A 26,575-nucleotide genomic window follows, 5' to 3' on the forward strand; every position below is an offset into this window, starting at 1 on the left:
TCAATGGAGAAGTACGTCCACGAGTCCTTGGCCTCAGGCATTATCACCCCCTCCTCCTCTCCTGTCGGCGCAGGGATCTTCTTTGTCTCCAAGAAGGTTCGTTCCCTTCGTCCCTGTATCGACTATCGGGGTCTCAACAACATCACAGTCAAGAACAAGTACCCCCTGCCTTTGATTAACTCTGCTTTTGAGCCCCTGCAAGGTGCCACCATCTTCACGAAGCTGGACCAAAGGAATGCCTATCACCTTGTCCGCATCTGGGAAGGGGACGAATGGAAGACGGCCTTTAAGACCCCGCTCGGTCACTTCGAGTACAAGGTAATGCCCTTTGGGCTAACCAACGCCCCTGCTGTCTTTCAGGCCCTCGTCAATGACGTTGTCCGCGAGGTCCTTAACCGCTCCGTTTTTGTTTATTTGGATTACATTCCGATTTTTTCCCGCTCCATGGAGGAGCACGTCCAGCACGTCCGCCGGGTCCTCCAAGGCCTTCTGGAGAACAAGCTGTTCGTCAAGGCGGAGAAGTGTGAGTTCCACATCTCCTCCATCGGGTTTCTCGGCTACATCATCGAGGGCAGCAAGATCCGGGCGGACACCGAGAAGATTAAGGCGGTGTCCCCGTCCCACCAATGTCAAGCAGCTCCAACGCTTCCTGGGGTTTGCTAACTTCTACCGGCGCTTCATCAGGGACTACAGCCGGGTCGCTGCACCCCTCACCCAACTCACCTCGCCTTCCGTGCCCTTCATCTGGTCTGACAGAGTGGACTCCGCCTTCGCCGAGCTGCGCCGGCGCTTCACCACCGCACCCATCCTCGTCCAGCCGGACGCGTCCTGCCAGTTCGTGGTGGAGGTGGACGCCTCTTGTACCGGAGTAGGGGCGGTCCTTTCCCAACGCTCCGTCCTTGACCAGAAGCTGCACCCCTGCGCCTTCTTCTCGCCCTGCCTGACCCCAGCTGAGGTCAACTATGACATCGGAAACCTGGAGCTCCTGGCAGTCAAACGAGCCCTGGAGGAATGGAGGCATTGGCTGGAAGGCTCAGAGATCCTCTTCCTGGTTTGGACGGACCACAAGAACCTCGCCTACATCCAGACGGCCAAGCGCCTGAACTCCCGCCAGGCCCGCTGGGCGCTGTTCTTTGCCAGGTTTAACTTCACCCTTACCTACAGGCCTGGCTCCAAGAACACCAAGCCGGACGCTCTCTCCCGGCAGTTTGTCCCCGAAGAGGGTCCCGCACGCCCCGACACCATTCTCTCCTCCTCCTGCTTGGTGGCCGACGCCACCTGGGAGATCCAGTCCATCGTCAGGGAGGCTCAGCGTGCCCAGCCGGACCCGGGTAACGGTCCACCTAACCGGCTTTTTGTCCCTGACCTTGTCTGCTCCCAGGTGCTCCAGTGGGTTCACGCTTCCTGGTTCGCCTGTCACCCTGGGATCGACCGTAGCCTGTCCCTGCTGAAACGGCATTTCTGGTGGGTCTCCATGAGGAGACACCCACGCCTTTGTCCTTGCATGCACCGTCTGTGCTTGTGGAAAGGCCTCCCATCGACCACCCGCCGGTCTCCTCCGTCTGCTCCCTGTTCCCGGTCGGCCCTGGTCACACGTCGCCCTGGACTTCGTCACCGGCCTTCCTCCCTCACACGGTAACACAGCTATCCTCACTATTGTTGACCGTTTCTCGAAGGCTGTGCACTTTGTTGCTCTCCCCAAACTCCCCTCTGCTTCAGAGACCGCGGACCTGATGGTGCTCCACGTCTTCCGCCTCCACGGGATCCCGGTGGACATCGTCTCCGACAAGAGCCCTCAATTTGTTTCCCAGGTCTGGAGGGCCTTCTGCCAGGCTCTGGGGGCCACGGTCAGTCTCTCCTCCGGGTACCACCCACAGACCAACGGCCAGTCGGAGTGGGCTAACCAGGACCTGGGATGCGCCCTCCGCTGCGTGACAGCCCGGGACACCTCCGGCCAGAGCACTTTCCTGCCGTGGATCGAGTATACCCACAACTCTCTGTCAGCCACAGGTCAGTCCCCCTTTGAGTCCTCTTTGGGCTACCAACCCCCGCTGTTCCCTGCCCAGGAGGAGGAGATTGCTGTTCCGTCGGTGCAGGACCACCTTCGCCGCTGCAGGAGGATTTGGGAGGACACGAGGGCCGCGCTTCTCTGCTCCACGGACCAGAACCGTCGCTTCGCCGACCGCCACCGGACCCCGGCTCCCGACTATCAACCAGGTCAGATGGTATGGCTCTCGTCTCGGGACCTGCCGCTCAAATCTGTTTCCCGTAAACTAACCCCCCGTTTCGTTGGTCCCTACAAAATTCTGTCCTTCATCAACCCCTGTGTCGTCAGACTCCAGCTCCCCACCCATTTGCGGATTCACCCCTCCTTCCATGTCTCCCAGCTGAAGCCGGTGGTCTCCAGCCCCCTGTCTCCCCCTGCGCCGGAGCCTCCCCCTCCGCTGGTCATCAACGACCACCCGGCCTACATTGTCCGGGAGTTGCTGGACGTGCAGCGCCGCGGCCGCGGCTGCCAGTACCTGGTCGACTGGGAGGGCTACGGCCCAGAGGAGCGCAGCTGGATCTCCCGCCAGAAGATCCTGAACCTGGACCTCGTCCGGGATTTCCATCGGGCCAACCCTGACAAGCCTGGGCCGCCAGGAGGCGCCCGTAGAGGGGGGGGTCCTGTCATAATCACAGCAAGAGCGTTCTTCACTCCTCCTCATTCCCCCCTCACTTTCACCACACGCCCTCCTCACTCCTCTTCATCCTCCCTTCCATCCACCACGGAAGCCTCACGCCCATATATGGTCAGCACCCCTTCACCCCCTGTCACTCAACTCAGCTGCACCTCATTCCCTGATTCGCACGCTGTCAGGCACCTCACTCCTCATAGCTGTCCCTACACTCAGTCACGGTCGCTGCGATCCACGGACACTGGTCAGCTCTCCATCCCCCGAACCAGACTGCGGACGTTCGGGGACAGAGCTTTCAGTGTGGCAGCTCCCACCCTCTGGAACTCCCTCCCCGCAGAACTCCGCACCACCCCAACTCTGGACTCATTTAAAAAACTGCTCAAAACCCACCTCTTCAACCTGGCCTTCAACCCCTAACTTTCTCACTTTATATGTATGTGTTGTGTCTGTCCACTATGTTTGTTGACTTGTTATCTCCCCCCCCCCCCCCCCCCCCTTATGTAAAGCGACCTTGGGTCCTCTGAAAGGCGCTATATAAAACGAAGTATTATTATTATTATTATTATTATCCCATCCCCTGTTGATGAAGACGCTACTTCTACCGGACGACGCTGACCAGAAGTCATCGTGGTGTTAGCTCCGGATAATCTTCGGCACGAAGACAGAGTCGCACCGCTATCGGCCGAATAGACAGGCACTTAGGCCGCACCGAGAGAGCACACAGCTGAGTGTTTTGCGAAGGTGATGGCCAAGAAGAACGCGGTCTTCAAGACAGCAGATCCAATGGCGCCTGCTCAAGAGGGTCAAACGGGGCCTCCGACAACCGGCCCAGGACCAGTTGGAGGTCCCACTCGGAGACAGAAAACGTTCCACAGGCTAGAGACGCAGAGCGCCAAGCAGGAATGTTCCACGAGAGGGTGGCTGAACAATGTTCCGCCCCCACACTCGACCATACGCCACTCCCCAGCGTAAGCCGCGGTAGAGGACGGAGCGTGCGCGTACCGGATAGCATTAACCACAGAATAGTCAAGACGCATCCCCACCAGATTCACACTGTCAGCAGCCAAGCCTAGAGGCTGCCCCAGAACAGGAGGCAGAACAGAGTTCCGCGTGCCTGAGAGAGGGCCCGCGGTGACCACGGAACAGGCCACGGCGGGGCCACCAAGAGCTGAATCAGGGCCGGGGACCACACAGCTGAGCCCCAGCCCGGCGCGACCAGGACCAAGTCCTGCGCTCCCGACGTACCCGCCCCAACAGCTGAGCTATCAGGTGTAAGGGGGGGAATGCGTACAGAATCCCGGACGGCCACGGAATCGGTCCCAGACCTGCCCGACTATGTCTGGACGTAATCCCCACTTGTCAGAGTGAGGACCGCCCGCGACATCACACCTGCACTCACATTCACCCTGCCGGAGATGTGGAGAGCCCTCAGGCAGAGCAGATGGAGAACGCCCATAACCAGAGCCCGACCGCCGCCCGGTGCAGACGGCGGGAGCGCACTCCACCCTGTCTGACAATATACGACGCTGACGTCGTGTTGTCCGTCCTGACCAAAACATGCTTGCCCACCACAAGGTGGTCGAGCCGTTTGAAGGACTGCCTTCAATTCCAACACATTGAATGTAGCGCAGACCGCACAGCATGGCAGCTGCCCCCTACTGCGTTGGCCCGACACGTCCCCCCCCCCATCCCATGAGGGAGGCGTTGGTGAAGACTGTGACGTGTGACAGCCTGCTGCCCACGGGGACCCCGCAGGTGAGGGCACCAGACCCTCCCCAGAAGACGAGGTCCCCCAGTACTGACATGGGAACCTTCAGCCGCTTCCATATGTCTCACACCGGGTCCATTTCCATACTGGAAAAAACCACCTCTGCATCCTCCTCATGAAAAGGAGGCCAAGAGGGACCCCAGCAGCAGGCGCATCACGGACAGCGCCGTAACCGTCCTAGGACGGAACCTCCCGAGCGCGCAGAGAATCCAACCACTCGCCGCCGCTCCGAGAGGGATGCCCATATAGACCTTGAGCTTAGAAAAAGCCCAAGTACTCCACCCGTTGACTGGGAAGAGGAGAACTCTACTTCCAGTCTACAGCAAAACCCAGGCTGGTGAGACACCACCTGCCTGGTATGAGACCTGGCGATCTACCCTGACCGGCCAAAGGACCAGAACGTCATCCAGGGCAGAATACAATTCGTAACCCCCGACGACGCAGAGGCCCAGCGCGGTCTCCACGCACTTGGTGAAGATGCGGGGAGCCAGAGAGTAGCCGAACGGCAGCCTCTGGTACCCGTACGCTAAGCCCTGCAAAGGAAGCGTAGGTAAGCCCAGGATGGAAGATCGGGATGCGAACACGCATCCTACAGGTCTGAACCAGTCCCCCACCTGACAGTGTATAATAGGCGGGAGACGGTCAACATTCTGAACCTTCCATGGGACAGGTCCAGTATGGGTCTGACAACCCCCCCCCCCCCGATTTCTCGGGCACCAGAGAATACCGGGAGGAAACGCCACGCATCGCGTCCTCCTTTGGACCACGACGATGGCTTGCTTCGCCAACAGAGATTGGATCTCGTCGGCCAGAGCTGTCACTGCTGTTGACCCTGACAATAGGGTCTGTACCAAACCTGAAAACGGAGGGTGGGGTTGTGAAAACTGCAACACAAGTCCCCGCCTTAGCGTTCTCTCCATCCACCTCGACATATGGCACTGCTGTAGCCATATGTGATGATAAACCCAAGCGCACCCGCCGCCACTTGGCGCTGGTCCGCCAGGAACCGTAGATAGGCGGCCCGGTCCCACCCGCTGTGCGTTGCCAACCCTGGACTCGCCAACTGCGTGAGCAGGGTGTCTCGTTATCGCACCCTGACACTACCAACAAGGCAATCGCACCCAAGGGGGGACCCCGACAGAAAGGGACGGTTTGATACGGGGGAAGCTGACATCACACTGGGTGACAAAAGCTCCCCCACTGAACACCTCCCCGGCATGGATTGCTGAGGAACTGTTCTACAGCTGGACATGCAAGGCGTGAGGTCCCCACACTGCCCGATAGGGTGGGTTCCTACACACCGTAGCCCTGCAGTGATATTACAACCACCCAAATCATGTGCGCCTGACTGACCGGCTGACTGACGGTCTTCCTGCTGTGGGAGGCACTAACGTGATACCCGGCCTGGCGAGGGCGGAGCTGGGGGAACTCGCGCTGTGACCCCCTGGGCCTCAAGTTCCCCCGCTGACAACCTTCGTCGTTGACAGACACAACACCAGGCTCACCAAACACAGATGCAGAACGTGTGGCGTGGGAGCCGCTTGACGGCACAGCATACTCACGGACAGACCCAGGCCTAGCCAGCAACTGGGTGTCAGCCCCTGTCCCCATGAGAAGCGAAACGTGGGGCCCCTCGTGCTTCACTGAAGGCACGCGGCCCGCAGCCAAAGGGAGCAAATCAGAGCTTGTATCCCGCTGGTGTTGGGGGGGGGGAGTGACCGGAGAGCTAGCTAGACACAGCTAGACGGCAACGTTTTTTTAGGGCATGCTCATCTAATGTAGCCGATCCCTCGGCCGCCAAGGCTGTCGGCCTTGTGATCACCTGTTGTCTTTGTGTCCAGGGTACCTCAGGCGGGGGAAACATGGGCGCTGGTTGGGGGCCTCGCCACAGCCGCTGGCGAGGCCGTGCCCTCACCTCTGGCTGCACGGTGTGAGGCGGTGTGGGGCCTAGGTCAAATACCGCCCACGCTCCTTTGGAAAGACCAAAGTCCCTCTGCGGAGAGGGGAGCCGTGAGGAGGGAAAACAACTTCTCTCCTCCTCAAGGGGAGACTGATCCAACCGAAGATGTCTGTAAACAAGCGTTGACAGCATCCTAGCCCTTCCTGCGGTTATAGCTTGCGGCTAGGTCTAAAGCTAATAACCTCAAAATCTTGCGCGATGTTTCGACGTCGGCTGGCCCTAAGGCCCCACCACCCGACACCATTTTTGACAGAAAAAACAGCAATTCAAACAATGTTGCTAGTCGCTGGTAATTCTATACCGCGGCGGTATAGGCTTTAACAGCCCACCAGCCATCTGCCGGGCCGACTCGCCTCATGGCGTCGGCCGGGCGGGACACTGTTCCACCATGTCAGAGGCAAAGGACTGATGCCACCTGCTTCACAAGCACGGAGCACCAGTGGTGGCTGCAGACAAAAGACTACTACTAGTGAAGCACTGCCTCACTAGTAGGAATGCAGCAACATCCACTGTGGTGTGCACCCATGAAGGGGTAAATGAATAAATGAATGAAAACTCCACTAACACACTGCAGAATGGGCTAGCCCATACACACAATTGTTAAGGGGATGCAGACCAGAGAAAAACACCAGTCCCGCACACAATTCATAGATTCACAAAAAGCACACCAGCCCTGGGCCTCAGCACATCCACCCATGAAAATGGTAAAAAAGTCCCCGCTAAACCCCCAACATTAGACACCGATTGACCGTCAGCATGAATGGTTAAGAGGAGGGAAGACCTTTTACTAAAGACAGCCCTCGGCGGGGAACAAAGAACGGAGACCCAGCATTGTAGCATTAGCATTAGCTGCGCGCACTAGGATAGTTGGGAAAACACCCAAAACAGAGTCATGACGACCATGTTTTCCCAAATATCCTGCCCCTCGCGCCAATACATCACACGGCTGTCTCACGGGACAACGAGCAGTATTACTCATGCTAGTATCAATGCCTGACAACGCAGGCCTACCTGTGCGCGACATAGCTCGACTGCTAACCGTCGCGCGATGTCCCTTAGTCCGCTGTCACGAGATGAGGAACCCCAGGACAGGCCCGATGCGCTGGTAGGATGTGCCGAGAAGATTCCAGGGGCTGGTGAACCTCCGGCGAAAACCCAACATTGTGTAATTTCTTCCTGCGTTTCATAACAACTAGTTCACGGAGTGCACTGCACCGTCCGTGTTGGAAACAAAAAAGAGGAAGGTAGAGTATGACCATGTCCGGTGTCATATAGTAGGACCCGGGGGGCGTGGCCTGGTCACGTGCATGTGAGTGCAATTGTTTGTTCGTGAGCACAGTAGGTGCTAGGAGATAAGAGATATCTCATAATGGCAAAGAGCGAGACGCGATGACCAGTATGATAATATAACTACATCTGATAACTACATCTGATAACTACATCTGATAACTACATCACTGATAACTACATCTGATAACTACATCTGATAACTACATCTGATAACTACATCTGATAACTACATCACTGATAACTACATCACTGATAACTACATCACTGATAAATACATCTGATAATAACTACATCTGATAACTACATCACTGATAACTACATCTGATAACTACATCTGATAACTACATCACTGATAACTACATCTGATAACTACATCTGATAACTACATCACTACATAACTAAATAACTGTGTAGTTGTACCTCCTCTCCAGGTAGTAGTTGCTGTGGTCCACCAGGCCCTTGGAGCGCACAATGTCCGACAGCTTGGAGGAGAGAAGCCGGTTGTCTCTCTCGATGGTGGCGAGTCGCTCATCCTGCAGCTGATGGATGGAAATGGATACTTAAATGAAGCGCTGGTGCAGAGGTGGAAACAGAACTTAAATGACAGTTAAATAAACACATACTATTGTTGCTGCATCTTCTCACCAGGTTCCAATACAATTCAACAAGCATGTCCTTTTCCAAAACAGGAAGCTCACAGTATAATCAGATGTGTCTTCATTATGTTCTACACACGTGAATGCTTTCAAGCTCCGCCCCCTGGCAGCCCATTCAAACTCAGCCACTTCTGAAAGTTGCTCTGTTGTTTCTTTTATTAGCGATATCCATTCATTTTCATCCATCCAGCCTGATGTTATCGTTGGGAATGGATTTGAGCTCGCAAAAGGGCAAATACCGCCGCCTACGCCTTCCAGCTGGTATTGCACTCCATTGGGAATGGTGTAGTTGAAAGTTGCTCTGTTGTTTCTTTTATTAGCAATATCCATTCATTTTCATCCATCCAGCCTGATGTTATCGTTGGGAATGGATTTGAGCTAGCAAAAGGGCAAATACCGCCGCCTACACCTTCCAGCTGGTATTGCACTCCATTGGGAATGGTGTAGTTTCTTTTCTGGGCGGGGTTTAAATACTCAGGCGAGGTAGGCCTCAACAACGATGGCATGGAACATTAACCCCGCCCGCCCGTCATTGTGTAACGGTCGGTAATGTGGTACGGACCTCCACGAGCAGTATTTGGAATGGCGATCAGATAATTGGATTATTTATTTTGCATTACATCAGATACAAGGTAAGAACACTATATATAAATATGATCGTTGATCTGATATTTATTTCTACCCCAATCAACGCTGTCTCTGCGTGTGTGTGTATGTGTGTGGCTGTGTGCCGTTGGGTGCAGGACGTGGGGGGGGCGCCGCGCTCCAGGGCTGTTTTCATTCTTGCATGAGGAAGGATAATAATGATGATCTAGCGTTGATTTCAGGAAGATTCGATAATCAGGCAAAAAATTACAACGTGTTTAGTGTATTCCACTAAAGGGCTATTATTGTGTCTTTTCCTGGAATTACTAAGAATCACCAAAACTATCCTCATATTCAAAATGGTATAAAACGGAAAGGTACCAATAAAAAAACAATCCGTTTTATACATGTTCACTGGAAGCAACTCACTGATAATCGACGGGTGTATTAGACCCAAAGCTATAATTTAAGATATATTTTAAGCACTCGCAAATCTCTCAGTCCCCCCATTGATTAAATCGGTGGCGTTCTAGCGCCCTCTCGCGAATTAAGCGATGGCGCTGAATGAGTTAATGCCCGGTCCATCAATAACAAGGCCCTCATTGTAAATGAATTCATAATGGATAGGATAGTAGATACTGTATGCACTGCCCTATAGTAGTACGTACAGTACATACAGTACACACATCTTAGCGTGACATCTTAAGGCCGCCACAGAGTCGGGTGTGAGCGGACCAGACTCCACAGAGGCGTTGCGTACCGGCGTCACACAAAAGGCTGCTTGGCGTGTTGGTTGACATCGACCTGCATTAAATGTAGTAAACTGGCATGAGAAATGTAGGAGATTGGTAAGCGGAACATTACAATAATTCACCCACGGAACGATGTGTTGGGGATAAGGGTTCCGCACGGACAATTATGTTTGTTACTTTCCTGTCGGCAAACGAGTTCCTGTTAGCTAGCAAGTAGCAAGTAAACAGAGTTGACGTTGAAGTTGAATAAACGTTTAGCAAGATTTTATTTTGCAAACTACATTTTGTGTCGTCGTTTTTAGTCAACAACATTGCATGAATAATTTCATCACGTTAGTGTCACATGATCTCCATTAACGTGACGTCTCGTTTTCGTCAGGGGAAACAGCTTCGTTGACGACCATATTTAAATGTTACTTGTATGGGAGTCGAACCCGGGTCGGCCGTGTTGCACCGTAGTTGTAACTGAGGGGTTACAAAACCCTGACTGTATTAAAGATTGTGATAGATTAAACCACTGCTAGGTATGTACTTTAATTACTGGCCAGACAGTACATCGAATATATATGGTGGACACTCATAATAACACGGCATTGACAAAGAAATAGTATTTGAGGGTATTTTATTATTATGCAACATTAGGTTACAGAATGAGAATTAGGGTCGCGCTTGTATGGCGAAGAATATGCATAAAGTCAGTCAGTAGCATGAGTCACTGGGAATAGAATGATTCCTACGATGGGTACTAAGCTGACGCCACCTGGCGTATAATAGCAATTATAGAAGGCAACGCTGGTACCGCCTGGAGACACTGGGTTCCTCCCAGAGGTGTAAGGTCTGGAGGATAGAGGAATGTTCGGATACTCAGTCTGATTCAATGAAGAATAAGGGGGTTCACGTACAGAAGCCAGTCCTTGTAAATCCAACGATCAGCAACAAAAGCAATAACTGTAATCCAATGCTCGATAGCAAACGATGATAGCCAGCCAGCCTCGGTCCATGAGGCCAGCCCGAATGTAAATCCTCACGAGGTTAAATCCCAAACGACAGTGGAAATTAACGATGCTCTTCTCCGGGTAACACGTTCCACAATCAATATAATCCAACCAGTAATGGTTCTGCAATCGCCGCCGCTGGTTCTCCTGTGCACATGTCCAGCAGGTTCTCCGACTAGGCCTCCTCGTGTGCTGGTACTAAGGTATTTAGTCCACGCGCACTGGCTAAGGTCCACTAGCTAACACGAACGAACCGCTGGGTAATGCTACACACGAACGAACTGTGGTTGGCACGATATACAATAAATGAACGACTATTCACTTCACATTAAACTAGGTCACACTTGACGTTACTGCATTAAACTCTGACACTTTACTATTCAATTCGCACGTGGTTCTCAACGCTCTGTTAGACGCACTGCTGTTCACTTCACTGTTACCGAACACAGACAGACTTTAGACGAATTGCTGCTGTGCGCACCTGCGCCGTATATATACTTAAGTGATTATCTAGTCCCAAACCTCAGTTCTTGTCTGGAATCAATACGCTGTCTCCGGGCATGTTACGACATGCCTGGGCTTGTCTTTGAACCTGACTTTGGGGGCTTGCGGGCTGGCGCCTACGGGCGTTATCCAATAAGGAGAGTGAATATTACTATGGTTCGAACGCAGGTCTAAAGGGATATACCGTGTATATATAAATAATATACAATGTATATAAAACAATAAATGTCGATTCTCAGCTTTAATCTGGCCCTTCACAACAGTAGTGCTGTATGCGGTGCGCCACTCGGGAGCCCCTGATGACCATATTTAGTCATCATTAACACTGGGCTCTACCCACCTGGAGCTTCTTGAGATTCAGCTGCACATGAGCCGGCGTCGTCATGCCCTTTGTGTCCACCAGGGGCAGTGCTGTGTTCACCTTGAGGAGGAAATACAGGTTAGCTATCAAATCAAATCAAATCACATTTATTTGTAACGCCCGACATGGGCCGGACACATCTTCTTTAAACAAGTCAAGAAGAAACATCACAATAAATCAAGAACAAAACAAAAACACCATAAAGTCCAAATATTTTTTTTAAATAAAAAAAATAAATGAATGCAACAACCAGACATACCCCACGCGAAGGTAAGGAAAAACTCACTAACACCCATCACTCTGGATCATGACTATCAGTCACAGTTATGGTATTCCTGTGACTTCCTGTGACACCCAAAGAACTTCCTGTGACCAGTGTTGTAGTCGAGTCACTAAATCTCGAGTCCGAGTCGAGTCTCGACTCCCCGGTGTTCGAGTCCGAGTCGGATCCTTTGAATGAAATGAGAATGTAAACAAACACGGCGTCACGTTAGTAAGTATCACTGCGTTGCGTGAAATCACTGACTGCGCCCCGAGAGGAGTGGTTTGGCAAAAAATTGTTCAGAGTATATTTGCTTAGAAAACGTAATTGTCTAATTCAATTATATTTTATTTCTCGATGTGGTAAATACACAGGTCACAACATGTTTACAGGAACGTTTTGGAGTTGTATTTGGAGTGTATTTCATGACTGTAGGGCACTGTAGGGAACGTCAGGGTACAGGTCTGACCCACTTCCAGTGATGAAGCTAAGCTACGCTAACAGAGCGGCTGTTCCCTAAGCCTAATGCACGCACAGAGAAGAAAGGGGTATGTATCTTCTTGTCTAACTCCAGGGAAGATGGCAAATAAGCTAATTTCCCAAAATGTTGGCGTTTTCCTTTAACACCAAGAAAACAGTGTGTATGATGTTCACAAAGTCACCAGTAGAGGTCACTCACTCTAATGTGTTTCTGGGAGAGGCGGAGCTGGATATTGTAAATGAGTTCAAGTATCTTGGGGTCACATTGGACTCTACATTGACCTTCAAAAGTCATGTGAAGAAAGTAACACAGTCAAGTTTAACATCGAAAACTTCAGGCAGATCAGGCCCTGCCTGCCAGTTAATGCTGCAAAGATGTTTCTGCATTCAATGATTTTATCACACATTGAGTACTGTTTTATCAACTGTCTCTTTCATATGTCACTACTCTTACACGAATAGAATTACTCTACAAAAAAGCCATAAAAGTATTTGATAGTAAACCAAATTCATTTCATCACTGTAATATCTTAGAAAAACATAACATGCTAAGTTTCGAGAATTTCCAAGTTTTCAAATATACTTGCTTCATGTACAAGGTTCTGCATGGACTTGCCCCTCCCCCATTGAATGAGTTCAGCCAACAAAAAGGAGACACTGGCATTACCACCAGGGCCATCAGTAGAGGGGACTGTAAGGTGCCTTTTCGGTATACTACCTTTGTTAAAACTGTGTTCTCTGTTAAAGGTGGTAACTACTGGAATACAGGGGCGTTTTTAGGGTTAGAAAACATTGGGGGCTTCAGCCCGGGGGCTTTTTTTTTTTAAACACAGAAATACGCAATTTTAGAGTAATTGGAGATGAATTGTTAGGGTTTGACACCGACCCCAAACGCAACGACACAAGAGAGTAGGATACAGAGTTGCCAAAAACAAGGGCTTGTTTATTAAGACTAAATTAACAGCACAGACTGGGAAGAGTTCAAACAAAGACTGGAATACAAGCAAGGATGAATGTTGCTGCTCTGCAGCTTCTCCCGGGATGGTAGTCAGGGGAAGCAGACGCTGACGTCAGAGCCGCTCTGCAGACTTCTCTCGGCAGAATCTCCGAGGTGGTTGCGGGACCGAGAGAGAGAGAGGGAGCGAGTTAACTCAGAGTGCAGGTGGAACAGAGCAGGAGATCAGGAGAGGTGACTTGTACCCGAAAACAGAGTTATCCAAGTGACTGAATCTTCGGTGTAAATACACACTGTGAGTAACGTTCCAAACACAATCCCAAGTGATAGATATCTTCGGTGCAAAATAAACACTGTGAGCGAAGTCCCAAAAATACAAATCCAATGTGATAATATCTTCGGTGTGTAAACACACAGTGGGAGATGTTAGGCCAAAATATTATCCCAATGAAACAATCCAAAAAAGGCTAAACGCTGGGTGAGTGACTGTCTGATAAAAAGCTGGAAATCTTCAGTGTTATAAAAACACACGAAAAACGGAATTGGATCAAAGACAGTCATAAAAAACTCACCCAGGCGTTGTGCGTAAAGAGCGTTGGAAACAGAATGGAGCGAGCGCGTCGCCTCGGGGAAAGGGTGTCCAAGAGGAAAGCTTCTTGAATATCCTGGAGGCAAAGCACAGGGAAACAACAGCAGGCAGCAGGAACGGCGAATGCAACAGAAATATCAAAACGATCCAACAAAACTTGAATGGGGAAACGGGGTATAAATAATCAGGGAATGCTTAATTGACAAGCAGTGACAGCTGAGGGATGTGATTGACAAGCGTGTGGTTGGGGGAGCACCAATCAACGACGTCTATGGGAAGAAGCGTGTGAATAGGGGAATGCAATGATTAACAGAAAACTAAAGGAAAACAGAGCGAGTAGGCTTAAAGGAACAGAGCGAGTGGGAGAGCAGCGGACCAATCATCACAGTACTTCAAGAAGCCTGTGGTGGGGAAAGAACCAAACCTTACAGTACCCCCCCCCTCCACGGGAGCCACCCGGCGACCCACTCGGCCCCGGCCTGCCCGGACGGGACCCAAGGAAGCCGGCGATCAGGGGCACTGGAGAGGGGGACAAAGACAGAGGCTCGGAGAGGGGGACCGGAGACGTGGACAGAGGACCGGCGAGGGAGGCCGGAGACGGGGACTGGGACCCGACAGCGGAGGCCGGGCACGGGGACTGGGGCCCGACAGCGGAGGCCGGGCACAGGGACAGAGAACCGGCGAGGGAGGCCGGAGACGGGGACTGGGGCCCGACAGCGGAGGCCGGGCACGGGGACAGAGGACCGGCGAGGGAGGCCGGAGACGGGGACTGGGACCCGGTGAGGGGGCTGGACGGCACCCGAAGACACCGGGCACGACAGGAGGGGCTCCACCCCTTGATGGTACCGGAGGACCAGGCGACGTGGGGCTCGTGCAGCGCGAGCCAGGGCCTGCCCAGGACCACAGGGACAAGAGGAGAGCTGGTGACGAAAAACTGGAGCCTCTCAACGTGGTCACCAGCAACGGTGAGAAGGACTGGACAGGTGCGTTGAGTGACGTCAGCCAGGCGGCGATGACCCATTGCGAAGACCTCCAAGGGCCTCTCGAGGTCCTCAAGTGGAATGTTGGCCCGGGTGGCAAACCCAACGTCCATGAAACTCCCATCAGCACCAGAGTCCATGAGTGCACCCACCGTCGCCCGCTGGTCCGCCCAGGCTAGGGTGACGTCCGCCAGACGGTTGGGTGGTGCACGGGTGGGGGAACAGGAAAGACGGCTCACCAGGATCTCCCGGGGTCCCGGCGAGCCTGGTCCTCTTGGCCGGGCATGGCAATTGGAGACACGGTGTCCATCCCGGCCACAGTAGAGGCAACGGCCGGAGAAGAGCCTGGACTCCCGTTCGGCCGGGCTAAGGCGGTTGCGTCCCAGCTGCATGGGTTCCTCCTCGGTGACGGTTCGGGAGGGAACAAACCCACCAGTCACGGAGGGGGCAGGGCGGTCAGCACTGTAGAGGCGGCCGCCGGGAAAGGGAGCCCCTGAGCGGAGGTCGATGGCACAGTCGTAAGGCCGGCGAGGCGGAAAGACCTGAGCCCTGGACTCCCTGAAAACCCCCTCGAGGTTGTGGTACTCGGGGGGTACGTCTGGGGTACTGAAAACCTCCTCGAGGTCGTGGTCCTCGGGGGGTACGTCTGGGGTACTGAAATCCTCCTCGAGGTCGTGGTCCTCGGGGGGTACGTCTGGGGGTCCCCGTCGGGTTCTCTCACGTCTTCTCTCCTGGAGGCGTCCGTCGATGCGAATGGCGAGGCTGAACAGGTCCTCGAGGGAGTTAGGCTCCTCCCGGGTCGCGAGCTGGTCCTTGACTGCGTCACTGAGCCCCCTCATGAAGGTTAGGCGAAGTGCTGGGTCGCTCCAACCACTCTCCACCGCCGCCAGTCGAAACTCCAGGACGTAGTCAGTTACCCCGCCGCTCCCCTGTCGGAAGGTACCCAACCGGGCTCCAGGGTCCAGACCACGGGCTGGATGGTGGAACACCCTGCGGAGCTCAGCCACGAAGTCTGGATAGGAGAAAACAAAATCTGCATCCATTGCCCAGGAGGAAGTGACCCACTGGGCAGCCCGGCCTGAAAGCAAGTTTGTCATATAGGCCACTTGGGCCCCTCTAGAAGTGAATCGACTTGGTTGATGACGGAAAACCAACTCACATTGCATGAAGAATGTGGCACACTCCTCGGGATTGCCGTCGAACAGCCGTGGGACGGAGAGACGGGGTTCCCGAGGTGCGGGATCGGGAAGCGTGGGAACTGCTGGGGCTGCGGGGAATGCTCCTGAAGGAAGTGAGGGAAGTAAAGCGTTAACGGTGTCGCACAGCGTGTGAAGCTGAACGAGAATACCAGATTGTTGTCCTGCCAGAGCGGCCAGGGACCCTTGAATAAGCTGGACCTGCTCCCTGAGTTCCAGTACAGCTGCCACAGCCGCATCTAGCTGTAGGCTGTGTTCCCTGGCTGACTCTAACTGGACTGCCGCTGCTGTGCTGACTCTCTTGCGGGCGCAGACCGCGCAGGCCAGTACGAACTCCTTGACGTCGCTCCTCATGGTGGGCCACCAGAATCGACGAGCCAGGAAGGAGAACGTGCGATGAACGCCCGGGTGGCAGGCGAACCGGCTGGTATGGCCCCACTGGAGGACCCGGGACCGGACTGAGTTGGGGACAAAGAGACGATGAACCGGTACATTGCCTGGAGCGCGATGGAAGCGTAGGGCACGCCTTACCACCCCCTCGATGCCCAAGGTGATGACTCTCTCTGTGTCGGCTGGGGTCGTCATATGGGTTGGATCGTAATGTTAGGGTTTGACACCGACCCCAAACGCAACGACACAAGAGAGTAGGATACAGAGTTGCCAAAAACAAGGGCTTGTTTATTAAGACTAAATTAACAGCACAGACTGGGAAGAGTTCAAACAAAGACTGGAATACAAGCAAGGATGAATGTTGCTGCTCTGCAGCTTCTCCCGGGATGGTAGTCAGGGGAAGCAGACGCTGACGTCAGAGCCGCTCTGCAGACTTCTCTTGGCAGAATCTCCGAGGTGGTTGCGGGACCGAGAGAGAGAGAGGGAGCGAGTTAACTCAGAGTGCAGGTGGAACAGAGCAGGAGATCAGGAGAGGTGACTTGTACCCGAAAACAGAGTTATCCAAGTGACTGAATCTTCGGTGTAAATACACACTGTGAGTAACGTTCCAAACACAATCCCAAGTGATAGATATCTTCGGTGCAAAATAAACACTGTGAGCGAAGTCCCAAAAATACAAATCCAATGTGATAATATCTTCGGTGTGTAAACACACAGTGGGAGATGTTAGGCCAAAATATTATCCCAATGAAACAATCCAAAAAAGGCTAAACGCTGGGTGAGTGACTGTCTGATAAAAAGCTGGAAATCTTCAGTGTTATAAAAACACACGAAAAACGGAATTGGATCAAAGACAGTCATAAAAACTCACCCAGGCGTTGTGCGTAAAGAGCGTTGGAAACAGAATGGAGCGAGCGCGTCGCCTCGGGGAAAGGGTGTCCAAGAGGAAAGCTTCTTGAATATCCTGGAGGCAAAGCACAGGGAAACAACAGCAGGCAGCAGGAACGGCGAATGCAACAGAAATATCAAAACGATCCAACAAAACTTGAATGGGGAAACGGGGTATAAATAATCAGGGAATGCTTAATTGACAAGCAGTGACAGCTGAGGGATGTGATTGACAAGCGTGTGGTTGGGGGAGCACCAATCAACGACGTCTATGGGAAGAAGCGTGTGAATAGGGGAATGCAATGATTAACAGAAAACTAAAGGAAAACAGAGCGAGTAGGCTTAAAGGAACAGAGCGAGTGGGAGAGCAGCGGACCAATCATCACAGTACTTCAAGAAGCCTGTGGTGGGGAAAGAACCAAACCTTACATGAATACTGATTAACTAGAATCATTAGAGGTTCTCAAAGTGAGGTCCAGGTCCATGAGAGGGATCTGGGCAGTCCCCATAGAAAATTCAAAGTTAACAGGACCAAACAGGGGCGTAGCTGGGGGGGGGGGGGTAGCTTAGGATGATTCCAAGGGCCCAGCACTGGGGGGGGCCCAACATTTTTTTTTTTTTTTTTTTTCACTAGACATCACTCAGGTGTATTATTGATGCTCTCATTGATACTATGTTTGTTTCTGAAGTGTGTGTGTGTGTGTGTGTGTGTGTGTGTGTGTGTGTGTGTGTGTGTGTGTGTGTGTGTGTGTGTGTGTGTGTGTGTGTGTGTGTGTGTGTGTGTGTGTGTGTGTGTGTGTGTGTGTGTGTGTGTGTGTGTGTGTGTGTGTGAGATATATAGAGAGAGAGGGGGGGCTTTGGTAGACTATTGCATTGGTCCATTCATTGAAGATGAACGCAATGCGACATCCTTTACTAGGCTCACCCACCAACAGTGCAGGTGCTGAACTGCTGATCCGAATGTATAGGTAAAAACCATATTATGCGTTTTCATCAATAAAAAAATTGCCAAAAAAATTCCGCTCGCGCGCTCGAATTCACTGGGGGCCTACAAAAAAAAATTCATGGGGCCCAGAATCTGGAGCTACACCCCTGGGACCAAATCATCAGTTTCTTATTTATTTATTTATTTAGCCAGATAAAACATTGATCTGGTCCAAGAAGCACCAACAGGAGTACAAATATATATATATATATATATATATATATATATATATATATATATATATATATATATATATATATATATACATATATACATATACTGTACATACATACACATATACACCAATAACAAAATAAAAACACAGTTAAGAATCATACACATAAGCAAATAAACAAACAAACAAACAAACATATGCACAGCCTATGTACAAAATAAATAAACAGTTCATCTCTAGTCTTTACAGTTTTCTTCAATTGCATAAACACTCAAATCAAAAGTATTACACAATTATCAAAACCTTACACTCAAGGAGCAAAATATAGGCCCAGATTTGCACCCCTACAATGTCAGCCTCACTTTTTGCAAAACAATACACACAGTGATTTGCAAAACACTAAACACACTTGCATTACATTAGACACAGAATGTCAAATTACCACACATATGAGCCAATTGGTTAAACACAGCCATCAGATGCACAAACACACCATTGCTTAATTGTAGATACACAATCAGGTTTAAGCACTATAAAAATGCAGCAGGTGAGTTCACCTGTCTTCAACTAAAATGGAAGGAGAGTGAAGTACTGTACACAGAGAACGTGAAAATATACAATACATTCACCAAACACTACACAAGACAACCAATGATGCATACTGATGAAAATATAAATGTTCTCCCATTTTCCCAAATCAGTCAACATGTCAACATGGAGAATCACAACAAAAAATGATCTTGCCAGATCCAGCTAGGCAAAGAGATAATGTCTAGTATTTTCTGTTTAAATTTTATCAAAAAAAAATTGTGTTACTGTAATTTTAACCTGTACTGGATACAGTATTTTATGTTTGTCTGATATTTGCTGAGCTTACAGTGTATGCACATAGTAGCATGAAAACTTGGACATGTATTGTTGTGATTCTCCATGTTGAAATGTTGACTGATTTGGTTATATGGAGAGAACATTTATATTTTCATCAGTCTGCATCATTGATTTGGGTATATGGAGAGAAAATGTTATTTTTTTCATCAGTCTGCATCATTGATTTGGGTATATGTAGATAAATAAATTATATTTTCATCAGTCTACAGCATTGGTCTTGTGTAGTGTTTGGTGAATTTATTGTATATTTGCACATTCTCTGCGTACTTCACTTACAGTACTCTAATCACTGAGAAGTAGAATTGCTAAATGTGTTTTAGGTTAAGCACGGCAGTGTGTGTAACTGGTTCAAACAGAATTAAGTCATATGAAATGTGTGTTTCATATGGTAACAAAATTAGTGTATGGTTTTGACAAGTGTTTAATTTAGCAAAGGATCTGAGGTGTTCTGATAATTGTGTGTGTGATTGTGCTAATTGTGTGTTTTGAAACACCGGGCCCCGTTTTCAAAATCATGCTTAGGCAATCGAAAAAAAACTGTATGTGTTTCATTATATACATATGTTTCAGTCTTCTCACAAAAAAAATATTCGATTTTTGGGTATTTTCCTGCCTTTGGTCCGCTTTGCATTCACATCTCAAATGAACCGCAGCAGGGTTCACTTGCAAGAGTGAATGAGCTTTCACACCACTCCAAACCAACCGGACTATCCGAGGTTCGATTAAAGCTTATTATAGGACACTGGACATGGGTATGGATGGCTCAAGGTGCTGCTGCGTTAAAGTGCACATCTTCAATATCTGTACTATTTAAAAGCACAGTGCAGGACACACTCAAAGGTTATCGCACCTCAGAGATGGCAGTGGACATGTATGACAGGACAAAGGCCATATGTAATGGCCTTTGGATTGAGGAACATACTACCAGCCAAAGGAGGAAGCAGAAAAGGATGGACGAGTATGTAGTTGAGTCATCTTGTGGCACAAGCTCAGACCTCAGCTCAGGAGATCAGCTGAGACAGAGACTGTTCTATCCAGTCGTCGACAGAATGCTGCAAGAGCTTGAGAGCAGGTTCTCATGAGTTGGATAACAACTTATGAGAGGCATACAGGCATGTTATCCAGCCTCAGACCAGTTTCTCTCAGTGGAATTGCTGCAACCCCTCGCCACACATTACAATATCCAACTATTGCCAGAGGAGATCACAGTTGCAAAGTGTTTCCTGGTCAGGACAGGCAGAGATGCAGTTCCTACTATCCAAAGTGTCTTTTCCCTCCTGGATGATAATAATAATAATAATAATAATAATAATAATAATAATAATAATAATAATAATAATAATAATAATAATAATAATAATAATAATAATAATAATAATAATAATAATAATAATAATAATAATAATAATAATAATAATAATAATAATGCATTTGATTTATAAAGCGCCTTTCAGGACACTTAAAAAAAGTCCACAAATCGGTGAATGAAAAAATTATAGGATCAAATGAAAACTACTTACTAAAAATGTTTAAAAGTACTAAAAACCAACAAAAAATACCAAACACTAACAAACATTCAGCACAGACAATGGGGATGCTGACATCTAAAAAAAAAAAAAAAAAAAGTAAAAAATTTTAAGATTTTTTTTTTTTAGATCCGGGGCTAGGAGAAAAAGCCCCGGAAGCCCAGGGCTAACAACGCCACTGCTGGAATAGCCTACCAGTTGTAATTAGAGAGTGCCCCACATACTCCATGTTCAAGACCCATCTTAAACTGCATCTTAAGGCAAACCAGAACTGTGATAATTTTGTATCTGATTTAGTTTATGTAACTTGTTTCTTGTTTTATTGTTGTTTTTATCATTGACTGTCACAATGCTTTTACCCTAAGCAGGCTATTTATTTATTTATTTATTGAAAGAGTTTTGAGAAGGTTTCGGTGTGGTATGGAAGAGTAGACCCCACATGCAGAGAGAGAAGAGGCTGAGACGACGGATGAAAGTGAACAGGCTTTTACTGAGCAGATTCGACAAGGATACATGTTACAAATGGTAGCAAAAACAAAAGCGAACTGCAAAACCCGGAAACAAACTATACACAGCAAAGCTGGCAAAAAGGTGGACTAAGAGAGGAACGGACTCACAGGGAATACAGGTGACAAAAAGTGAGTATGTGACCAAACCTGCATGCTACCATGTCCTCCCTCCTCACTCCCCCCCCCCACCCCCCCCTCCCTCATCTTTCTCTGCCGAAGACTTTGCGATCTTCTTTGAGGAAAAAGTGGAGAACATCCGCAGCTCCTTCTCCCAACCCCCACCCATTCCAAATGCTGAATCGAGAACCTCATCCTTCACTCTGTCATCTTTCTCTCCCATTACAGAAGCCGAGACCCTGACACTGGTAACGTCGAACCGTCCGACTACATGCCAGCTGGACCGGCTACCCTCACCACTCCTCCAGACCATAGCACCAGACATCCTCCCATTCCTAACTGCAACCATCAACTCCTCACTCAACTCGGGGGTGGTCCCCACCTCCCTAAAACAAGCCAGAGTCACGCCCCTCATAAAAAAACCATCCCTAAACCCTACCGTCATAGGCAACTACCGTCCTGTCTCTCTTCTCTCCTTCCTTTCTAAAACTCTTGAACGTGCTGTATCCAACCAACTTACTGCTTATCTCTTACAGAATGACCTCCTAGACCCTAATCAGTCAGGCTTCAGGACTGGTCACTCCACAGAGACAGCCCTCATTGCGGTCACAGAGGCACTTCACTTAGCAAAAGCGAAAGGCCTCTCCTCTGTCCTGATTCTCCTAGATCTATCTGCAGCCTTCGACACAGTCAACCACCAGATCCTCCTCGCGGCCCTCGCAGGAATGGGAGTGGCTGGCTCTGCGCTGACATGGCTGTCATCATACCTCAATGACCGCTCCTACCAAGTGTCATGGAGAGGGACTCTGTCGGCCACCCGCCCCCTGCGGACAAGTGTCCCCCAGGGCTCGGTTTTAGGACCCGTTCTCTTCTCCCTCTACACTAAATCACTGGGTAACATTATCACGTCTCATGGCTTCTCCTACCATTGTTATGCCGACGATACTCAACTCTTCCTCTCCTTCCCTCCCTCAGATATCCTCGTCTCTGAGCGGATCTCGGCCTGTCTGTCCGACATCTCCGCCTGGATGACGACCAACCACCTCAAACTGAACCTAAGCAAAACAGAATTGCTCCACCTGCCGGCCAAATCCTCCCCCCTGACCGACCTTTCCATCACAGTCGAGAATGCAGCTGTGACCGCGTCCCCGACCGCCAATAACCTTGGTGTTGTCCTCGATGACCAGTTGAACTTCTCTGCTCACATCGCAGCGACAACCAGAACCTGCCGATTCCTCCTGAGCAACGTCAGAATCAAGTCTAAACAATTCGGCTAGCTAACGTTAGCCATTAGAAAAGAACGCTAGCCTAGCCACAAGCTAGCGGCAACATTCATTCATTTACACTAACACAGTGCACATGCAAATATTATCTGCAGGCTGCATTAGCAGCCAGCAGCCAATGTGATACATTACATTGTGTTTATATGTGACATAGCCAAGTTAACAACGTTTCATTAAATCCCTTAATCAAGTCTAAACAATTCGGCTAGCTAACGTTAGCCATTAGCAAAGAACGCTAGCCTAGCCACAAGCTAGCGGCAACATTCATTAATTTACACTAACACAGTGCACATGCAAATATTATCTGCAGGCTGCATTAGCAGCCAGCCGCCAACGTGATACATTACATTGTGTTTATGTGTGACATAGCCAAGTTAACAACATTGTTCTCTAAACAGTTAGCTAACGTTAGCATCCAGGCTAATCAGGCTTTCGTTTTACAAACACTACAACTTACTTTTTTCTGATCCAGGTGCATAAGTCCACTTCTTCATGTTGCTCAGTTGCTGGTTTATACTTCGGTCCTAATGTTGGCGCAAAGTTTAATTTAGCCTACTGTGTGTTGTTACAGCTGTACTGTAAACTACTAGCTACAATTTAGCTTGCCTTCACAGTCCAAGATGGCACGTTCACGTCAACTACAACTACACTAGTCTTCAACTGAGATAAAAAAAAAATATATATATATCATCCAGTGCACAACAATAAGTGAACAAATGAATAAAGATCTTAAAATATGAATGATTATATTAGGCAAATTAATGTTCTTCTTCAGGCAAAATGCACACATGAGATGATGGAACACAACTTTGACTAGAACACTGACGCCAGTCCATCTGCAGTTCTGCATGTATTTTACTAATTAAAAAAAAATAATATATATATATATATATATGTAAATTAATAATAATTATGAATTATGAATTATGAGTGAATTTGTGTTTCACGTGTTGTCATAGAGAAACCTCCACTGATACCTTGTCTTATAGGGACTGCTACCTTATCATTTAATTGAGCCGTGATTAACACAACAAAAGGATTCAGTGTCCCCGATGACATTACTGGTTGCCATATTCAAACTCATTTAATCTCAATAGCTGTCAAACTAAATGAATATTTGCAAAACTGTTTTTGGATGTGTGCGAGATTATTTGTCAAATAAATTGCCACTGTTTTTTGGTGAAGTGCCCCTTTAACCTAATCAGATGGCAGCGTTCCAGCTAATTTTGCAATGTAAAAACCATATCTGCATCATGTCATTGTGTCTTTACCAGCACAGCACCAGGTGTACTGGGACAACATCGGAGAGGTGCCTGCTAATGAAGGCAAGCTAGAGTCTAATGATTGTATGGTGAATAGCGCCATCTTGTGTCCAATCTGCCACCAGTTTATACTGTAAATCAGTGAGAGTTGCCAAGTGTTACAATGGCCCGTCCAAAGATCTCTCATCATTGTATTGACTATAGGGCTTAAACCACTAGACCTTGTATTCAAGATCCTTATATTTAATGGTTATCGTGTGCAGTATCACAATTAATACAACCATAACAACACATCATTCACCAACCCAATATACAGATTACAAAACATACATTAAAAACTAAAAATCTCTAGAAAAAATCTAGTACATTTACAAAACAACAGTGGAGGCTGCTGACCAAATTTTTAGGTGAAGCACAAATTATTATATTATATATTAAATTATATTTTTTAAACATCCCCAACGCTGCAACAACCCATCCTCCCAGGTGTCAGGCTCCTCATTCGCTTCCATTCATTTTGGGGACCATGTTTAAATATCATACTTCTGAAGTATAAACAAACTATACTGCTGTGACGATTTCAATAAAACAGACCATTCTGAGTCAATGGTATGCAAAACTGTACATTGGAATATCTAACACGGTTACCACCTTCCTCTGCACGAGGCCACAGATGGGTTTTATGTAACACAAGGACAATGAATGAATGAATGAATGAATGAGTGAATGAATGAATGAATGAATGAATGAATGAATGAATGAATGAATGAATGAATGAATGAATGAATGAAATGAATGAATGAAAACTTTATATAACAGATTGCAGAATGGGTACAATACAGTACGGCTCAATACACACAATTGTTAAGGGGATGCAGACCAGAGAAAGACTTTCGTCTCGTTTACATCAGGGTCCCCCATTTTCAATTCATCATAGCATGACATACAGATACAGTACTGCTACATCTATATATGACATACAGAGATATAGACAGTACTGCTACATCCAGACATTTATGACATACCAGATCTACAAATATACATTACTGTTTAAGAGTACAACGCCTGTCATATAGACCTATAGCATTGGAAACTCTGATTAACACTTTCAGCGCCACGCCTGGTTTTCCGTTTTACCGCTTGAATGCCACCATCGGCGCCAATGTTCAAGTCAAGTCAAGTCAAGAGTTTTAATTGTCACGGCATACAGGTATACAATGAAATGCGGGTGGTCTTGCCCGCAACGATGTGCAATACAGTGGTACATATAATAGAATCAAAGGAAGAAACAACATTGTGCAGTAACAGGTAGCAGGTAACATGGAGTGACATCTCGGTATCTGTACATAGTTATTTACAGAGCATGTGTGACATGCTAGTTAGCTTTGGTAGTGCAATACACTGTTCCTGTTATTCTAATTTAAAGTGTCCTTTCCTTTGGCCATAAGTGTGCGTGTGTGCGACATGAGTTAACGTTAATATCGCCTAATCTATGTTTTAAATTATGGCTATGTGTCTAATCTGCCCATCGCATTATCAAAGACTATTTTCCAGTCAGTGCTGTGAAGGCAGATTGTTTTTTTATCGCGTCGTTGCCGTTTCAGAGCAGTTAGAAAAGCCCCCGTTTTGATATAAAAAACAGCTCATTCTGGAGCATTCTATGAAAATCGTCTTTTAGTGGAATATTCCACAACGTTGATATTCGTCGGCCTTTTTATGAATCGTTTTCAAATAAACGCTAGATGATCAATATTATACGTGCACGCACGCACATTACGGCCGCGCACTGATAATCGCTCCGTTGATTTCCTCACGGACTTTTACAGTGAAACCGAAAGAAGACATTTCACAAAACAGCTTATAACTTCATCAAACTTACTCTGATTATCCTACCACTGATAACATAGAGTCCTTACCTGACATCAGATGGTATCCAACTGGTATATTCCAATTCCTGATCACCATTCGAAAAAATCGATACGTGTATGGATCCAACGCGATACAGTAGAACTCCATGATCCGCAGGGATCTGAGGCTCCAGAATGAACTCTAGTAACCCCGGCTGGATCAGTGAACTGGAAAATGTGGAGTACCGGATTTTTTTCCCCATTCATTTTCATTGAGTCCATTCCAAAATCACTTATGTCATCTGGGAGACGACAGGGGGCGCTTTTTTCCACAGTGATCGCCGGCGCCCCTCGGCTATACTCGGGTAGGCTCGGGTGATGCAATAATTTTTCAGATCGCAAAAAAAAAATAATAATAATAATTCCGAGAAATCTCGTGAGTGGCATGCAACCACCTATAAAAAAAACAGAGAAATCTCGTGAGTGGCACTGAAAGTGTTAAGGAGAGGGAGAGGAGAGGAGAGGAGAGGAGAGGAGAGGAGAGGAGAGGAGAGGAGAGGAGAGGAGAGGAGAGGAGAGGAGAGAGGAGGAGTGTTACAGTAACGTTACACAAACTGACAAAGCCAAGACACTTACCCATAAAGACGGTATCTCGATCGATCTTTCATTAATCCCATGGAAAATGTAAACAATA

The 26,575-nt window shown here is 48.6% G+C and overlaps 1 protein-coding gene across 1 annotated transcript in view; it reads right to left on the minus strand.

The window, feature by feature from the left end:
- Nucleotides 1-26,575, minus strand: part of LOC311229488 (uncharacterized protein CFAP97D2) — a gene marked incomplete at both ends in the record, with an annotated part of 77,390 nt that overhangs the window by 3,377 nt on the left and 47,438 nt on the right. The window contains 2 exons of the mRNA XM_084315566.1: nt 8,117-8,235; nt 11,529-11,609. Of these exons, the coding sequence (XP_084171692.1) occupies nt 8,117-8,235; nt 11,529-11,609 (200 nt within the window). The remainder of the gene's footprint in view (nt 1-8,116; nt 8,236-11,528; nt 11,610-26,575) is intronic.

The sequence above is a fragment of the Notolepis coatsorum genome (genome assembly GCF_963971535.1).
Source record: "Notolepis coatsorum genome assembly, chromosome: 6".
Lineage (NCBI taxonomy): Eukaryota > Metazoa > Chordata > Actinopteri > Aulopiformes > Paralepididae > Notolepis > Notolepis coatsorum.